This window comes from Sinocyclocheilus rhinocerous, unplaced genomic scaffold (genome assembly GCF_001515625.1).
Source record: "Sinocyclocheilus rhinocerous isolate Xijiao unplaced genomic scaffold, SAMN03320098_v1.1 scaffold85, whole genome shotgun sequence".
Taxonomy (NCBI): Eukaryota; Metazoa; Chordata; class Actinopteri; order Cypriniformes; family Cyprinidae; genus Sinocyclocheilus; species Sinocyclocheilus rhinocerous.
The window spans coordinates 1,182,485-1,188,537 of NW_015649998.1; the positions used below are offsets into that span (position 1 = coordinate 1,182,485).

The 6,053-nt window shown below is 39.3% G+C and overlaps 1 protein-coding gene across 1 annotated transcript in view; it reads right to left on the reverse strand.

The window, feature by feature from the left end:
* Positions 1-5,623, reverse strand: part of atp10a (ATPase phospholipid transporting 10A) — a 57,594-nt gene extending 51,971 nt beyond the window's left edge. The window contains exon 1 of the mRNA XM_016516008.1: positions 4,855-5,623. Within this exon, the coding sequence (XP_016371494.1) occupies positions 4,855-5,282 (428 nt within the window). The 5' untranslated portion in view covers positions 5,283-5,623. The remainder of the gene's footprint in view (positions 1-4,854) is intronic.
* Positions 5,624-6,053: the final 430 nt, after the last annotated feature.

Genomic DNA, 6,053 nt, shown 5'->3' on the forward strand with positions numbered 1-6,053 from the left:
AATGAAAATTTCTTCGATGTACTGCAAAAAATCTAAATAGATTACTTTTATGCGGGCTTTTGCGGGCGGGAGCGGGACAAAACATGAATGTCGCGGGCGGGAGCGGGACCAGATAAGATATATTTTTGTGGGAGCGGGCGGGCGCGGGACAGAATCTTGCGGGAACGGGCGGGGGAGGGAGCGGGACTGAAAAATCCGTCCCGTGCAGGTCTCTAATTCACAGCCCTACTCGTCATGTAATCTTAACATGGAGGTGACCATGAAGGGAGACCATAAGCAGAAAAAAAACTTTTTCTATTGGCCACTTATGATTTCCTTATAAGTTTGAGGGTTTTGGAAATCACACTGCAAGGGAGAACTGAAACTAAAATCAAACTGACATTATAAGAAGCATACAACACACAGTATTAGGCATTACGCTTCCATTTAAGCTTTTAGATTTTATATTTTTTTAAAGAAATTTAGAAATGCTTTTTTCCAACAAGGATTCATTAAATTGATCCCGTCACAGTAAAGACTTTTACATTGTTACAAAATATTTGTTTCAAATAAATGCTATCCTTCAAATCAGCACATTATGATTTCTGAAGGATCATGTTACACTGAAGACAGGAGTAATGGCTGCTGAAAATTCAGCTTTGCCATTACAAAAATAAATTACATTTTAAAATATATTCAAATAGAAAACAGCTATTTTGAATTGTAATAATATTTCACAATATTATTGTATTTACTGAATTTTTGATCAAATAAATGTAGACTTGCTGAGTATAAGAGACAATTTAACAAAACATTAACAAATATTACAGACCTCAAACTTTAGAATGATAGTGTGTCTTTTTATTTGCCCTCTTGGTGCCTTTCTATCCGCTCCAGATCTCTCTTTCTCTTATTTCTCTCCCCAGTGTTTCACTCACCACAGGTGCGTCTCCGAGTCTGGAGTACAGCAGGTAGCTGTGGAGGTCGCCGTGCTTCATGTAGGGCAGAATGACCACAGGAGACGGATAGCCTTCACTCTCCACCGTCTGCAGACACACACCTGTCACACAACACACAAACCATCACTCTCATCCTGCCTGAACCTACCAAAACCAAACTGACACAGTTTCTTAAGAAGTATTCCGGTCTTATTGTGCAGGATTCACTAGTGTACATTATTAAAAAAAATAAAAAATCAATAAAAATGTACAGTGATCACTTTCCAGACCTCTGTACTGGCAGGGAAAAATAATATCAACCATTCAGTTTTTTCACATTTTTTGAACACAGTGTCAGTAGTGCAAGTCTAATTGCTCAATAAAGAAGATATTTCTTACTGAATATTCTATTTTACTCTGAAAATATAATCATGCTGACGTTTGTTTTGATTCTGAGCTCATTCAAGTCTGCCACAACTTCTTTCGTGTCCTTATTTCTGTAATTAAAACAGTCTCAGCTACTGAATACGATGTAGCTGAATAATTCTATGTGTAAGTATTAACATACTGTCTTGATGTGTTTTCAGAGCAACTAAGCTGAACTAATCTGACCTATAAAATGCTGAAGATTGCTGACTGCCAATAGGACCATGTGACCAGCCTCCTGTTACTGTATTTGGGAAGATGGAAGAGAAGTCCATGTTACTGTAAGTAAAACTTTCCTGTAGTTTTTTTTTTTCCAGGAGACTGAAAGAGTGATCACTCTTACCTAGAAGCCGCATGACGTTCTGATGATCGAACTCCTTCATGCACGCCGCCTCTCTCAGGAAATCTTCCATTTCAGTGCGAGTGCAGATAGCGACTGAGCAAAACACAGCAGGAGGATGAGGTTAGTCTTATGAGAATGATCACAGGTGTTTTCAGAGACGCTGCAGTCGCTTTTGACTCACTTTTCATGGTCTTCACTGCCACTTTGAGCACAGAGTCCTCCTGAGTGAGCGAGCCCTCCATGACCGAGCCGAACTCACCCACACACACACACACACACACACACACAACTCGTAGGTCAAAGACAATGAAAATCAACAACTTAGAAAGCTTGAGAAATCATTTTTAAAACAAACCATAATATTATCCACATGACTTAAAATAAATTACTTTTATAATTTCTCAGCTGTTTTGAAGTTTTTGTGCAGTCCAACATTTAATCCATGGATGAGGCAAGATGCAAGGCATGATGAAAGACAGAAGAAATTCTGCAATATCCACATTCCTTTATCATTTTATCCACTTTTACATCATTGTGCAATAACATAATACAAATAGAAAATGTTGGCCAAATATTCTCTCCTATATCAAGCTATTAAATCGCTTGGTTATTTCCATAACATCAGGTAACATGACACTTGCACCAGATGTCTGTAGTTAAGAGTGTAGTGCCTGGATGCCACGCACATGTGGAAAACATTGTTGTTTTCCACAACATCCTGTCAACCCAGAGGAGTTGCTAGAGAAAGAAAAGTGTCTGGTCACATTGTACAAATCACAATTGGAATGATTAAGACTAGGGCTGCACGATTAATCGAATGCGATTGTCATGCGCATTTTGATAGTAATGGCGGTTCTGTAATCAGCAGGAAATCATCATCACGTGCTTTCAGATGGAGCAGAATTTACTACACATAGCCGTAGTTCACTGACAAGTTACACAAAAAAAACGCAGACGATTTTATCGCAGCTTCTGTCGAATCGCGATCTCGATTCCAATTCGATTTATCGTGCAGCCCTAATTAAGACTCATTAGCACTAAATGGAAATGTGTCCTTTACAGTCCAACTGGTGACTACTAGTAATTCAAGTGTGAGTTCCCGTGACAAACTTTGCAATCATATTAAAGGTCAAATCAGGTTCAGCTGGGATAACATCATACTGCGAATTCAATCTGCTGTAATTCAGTGTGGCTTTGTCAGCAACAGGAACAGTTTTCAAAATAGAGTCATTTGCTTGAGAAAATTCAATCAAGCCCAGCCTTGAGAGCAACATTGATACAGCACAAGCTCAGATTGTGGAGTCTGAGAAACACTGTGGCTTTTGACAGAGCTGATACATGGCCTTAACATGGCTGACAGAGACGCTTTTCATCAAGAAATACAGTCCCCAGACTGACTCTCTGACTCCAAAATCAAACAAGTGGAAGCCCTCAAAAACACAGACGAGAGACAGGCTGATCTCCAAACAAGGCCATTTTTTTTACTGTCAATACAGGAGAAAGCATGACAACGTCCTTCATTTCTGTACAAAATTAAATTTCCTGACAAGTTTTATCTGCTAAAGGAGCTGTAGCTCAAGTGGTTGGAGGTGAACAACACTATGAGCACACTATGTTTATCACCAAGGACAAAACTGAACTTGAACAGCATGCAAAAAGTGTCTAACTTGATCAGAAACTAAGCTAATCTTCAGGGCTAGATAATCTGACACACTTTCACAATTAGGGGTAATGTTTTTGCCACATAACGCCAACAAAGTGAAAGGACTGAACTCCAGTCACTCAAGTTTTTAAAGTTTGAAAGGATATATCCTTGACTTAATTGACCGAATGAGCAAATTAACAAACCGTCACTCAGTGTTGTTTTAGTATTATAATTGAGATACTATTATAGATCTTATTTATATTTTGAATTAGATTTTTTTCTTTTTCCATTTTTAATGAAAATAAAACAAGTCCTTTTATCATTTTATTTACAGGATTTATTTTTAAGTTTTAGCTTACTACAAGAACCCTTCACTCAACACAACAAGAGAATAAAAGACATTATCTGAGGTGCTCAGATGCACTTAAATAACATGCCTAATAACAACAAGCCTATACTTATTTCCAAAGACAATCATGGCTGAATATTCAAGAAACTCGTTGGAATTCAGAGAAGACACATGAATGACACAGGCCTGAAATGCACAACCATATCAGCCACTCTGACAGCACTCATTTACCCAGAGTGTGAAACTTCAATCACTGTTCCTTCTCTTTTGCTTATCAGTACTATGTGCTTATGGGTGTAGTGTGGTGTGAGAGGTTTCACACAACAAAATGTACCAAAAATAAAGGCAGCACACTAATACCACAACCCAAACTCCCCAAACGGAGCCTCATATATCAGTTGCCGCCAACCTAGACCGCATTTTTGGACCCAAGGGTTTTTCATACTGCATTTAACCCTGGGCTAAACTCCCTCCCGCCTAGGTAAACGGTTTCACACTTGTAATATTCAAGGGGGTGAGCATCACTTTTAACCCTGGGTTAATTAAACCCAGCGTCAAAATTGAGTGATACATGGCCTTGATACATGATGCTGGAAAGTAATTGGAAGTTGTTTAGCAACACAAAACCAATCAGAAACTGACTCAATACTTCATTCAGTAAATATTTCATATATTTAGTATGAAGGGAAACGTTACACATGTCAAACGCGTAAAGAAGCAGATTTATGTGGCAATGGACATAAATGGACACAAATGGACAAGCAGGTATTAAGCAAGTGGTCCAGTGCTGTATTTGTCCATATTGCTAACATCCTAAATATGCAAATAAGAACGCTAAACCGGAATTTCAGAATGAAATCTCAAAACCACAGATTACCACACTGACGGGCAGTGTGAAAAAGGGAAGAAATAACCCAGGAATTACAACTTTAAAGTGCGTAAAACCTCCCAACAGGTGCCTGTTCAAAATGTTGTCGCTTAGGTAGGCAAAGCAGATATGAGACATCCTGAGACTCCTCGTTCAACAGGTAGGCAGGCCCACAGGTCCTTAGCAGCAAGACAAAATCATGTCATAGAAGTGCATTTGTGTCCATTCTCGAGGAGGAAAACTAAACAAACAGACACATGGTTTTATGGCACTTTGTACCTAGTCGGTTTTCAAGCACGTGCTTACCTGCAGTAAACGAGACAGTCCAAGTGATTTATTTCTTTATCCGAGCGGTGTCGTCTGTAATCTTCCCATAAATCCTTAATAGCGGTAACGGACAAAATAAAAACCACAGGGGCAAGAGCCAACTCTGGTTGAAAAGCATTGACCACAGGCACGAAATTCAGTAAGGCTATGAAAACAAAATACACGTTGGCAAATCGGTGAAATTGCTCGAAGAGGTTCTTCGGTAGGAAAGAAAGCAGAGTGTATTTTGTGGTTTTGATCTTATTGTTTGCATAGTGTCTGTTGGGGTTATCCCCTCCTTTGGTATGGTCATACAAAATGTTGGCGTGTACAATCCTGGTTTTGCTCTCCTTTTTGCTTTTCCTTCTTTTATGCTTTTTCACTTTGGTACTTTTCGTTTCTCCAGACTCTCCGGTCTCTCGCGCCATACTTCGCCCAAAACTTTTGTCTCTTTTCCTTGAACCAATAAAAGATGGTATCTATGTAATCATGCTGATCCTCCTTGATGACGAAGGGCCGTAAGAAAAGTTCTTCACTCTGTTTTATCGTCCTCGCCCATCGTGTCAATTCTCTCCCTCTCTTTCGTTAGAACTGAAAAGTTTTACAGCGGCATCTATTTTTTCCCCTCAGTAGCTGAAGATGCTTTAAGGCAGGGCCGAGCGATTATACATACGCGTTGTTACACATTTTAGCTGTATAAATCATTTGGAAAAACCTACAGACAAGTAGTCCTTGTTTAAAGTCCATCCATATTATTGTACACGCGGGTGTTTTACGCAGGCCGTGGTGAAAAAAAACAAGCCAATCACGGGAGGTACAAAAATAACGTCACCGCCGACGCAAATAAAGCTCCGCCCACCTACCAATGAAACATCTTAACTGGAAGTGCCACGCGTTACCATTGACAAAAAGTTCCCCTTGTAAGACCTGTAAGAATGACAGCGTCAGTCACTACTTTCATTGTACAGATAAAAAGATGCTCTCATTCGCTCAGTTAGTATCAGTTTGCCTAACAGCTCCTTTTGAATGAAGAAAACCACAATTTTATTTAGACATCTGGATAAACAGCAGAAGGGTCAGAAATGAACTGGAATCTAGATAGTCTGGCTTGAAAGATCTGACATGTAGCAGTCAGATTTCTGCATTAATTGTTGCTTAGGCAAGTGATGTTGAAATGTAGCTATTATGAAACTGAACAT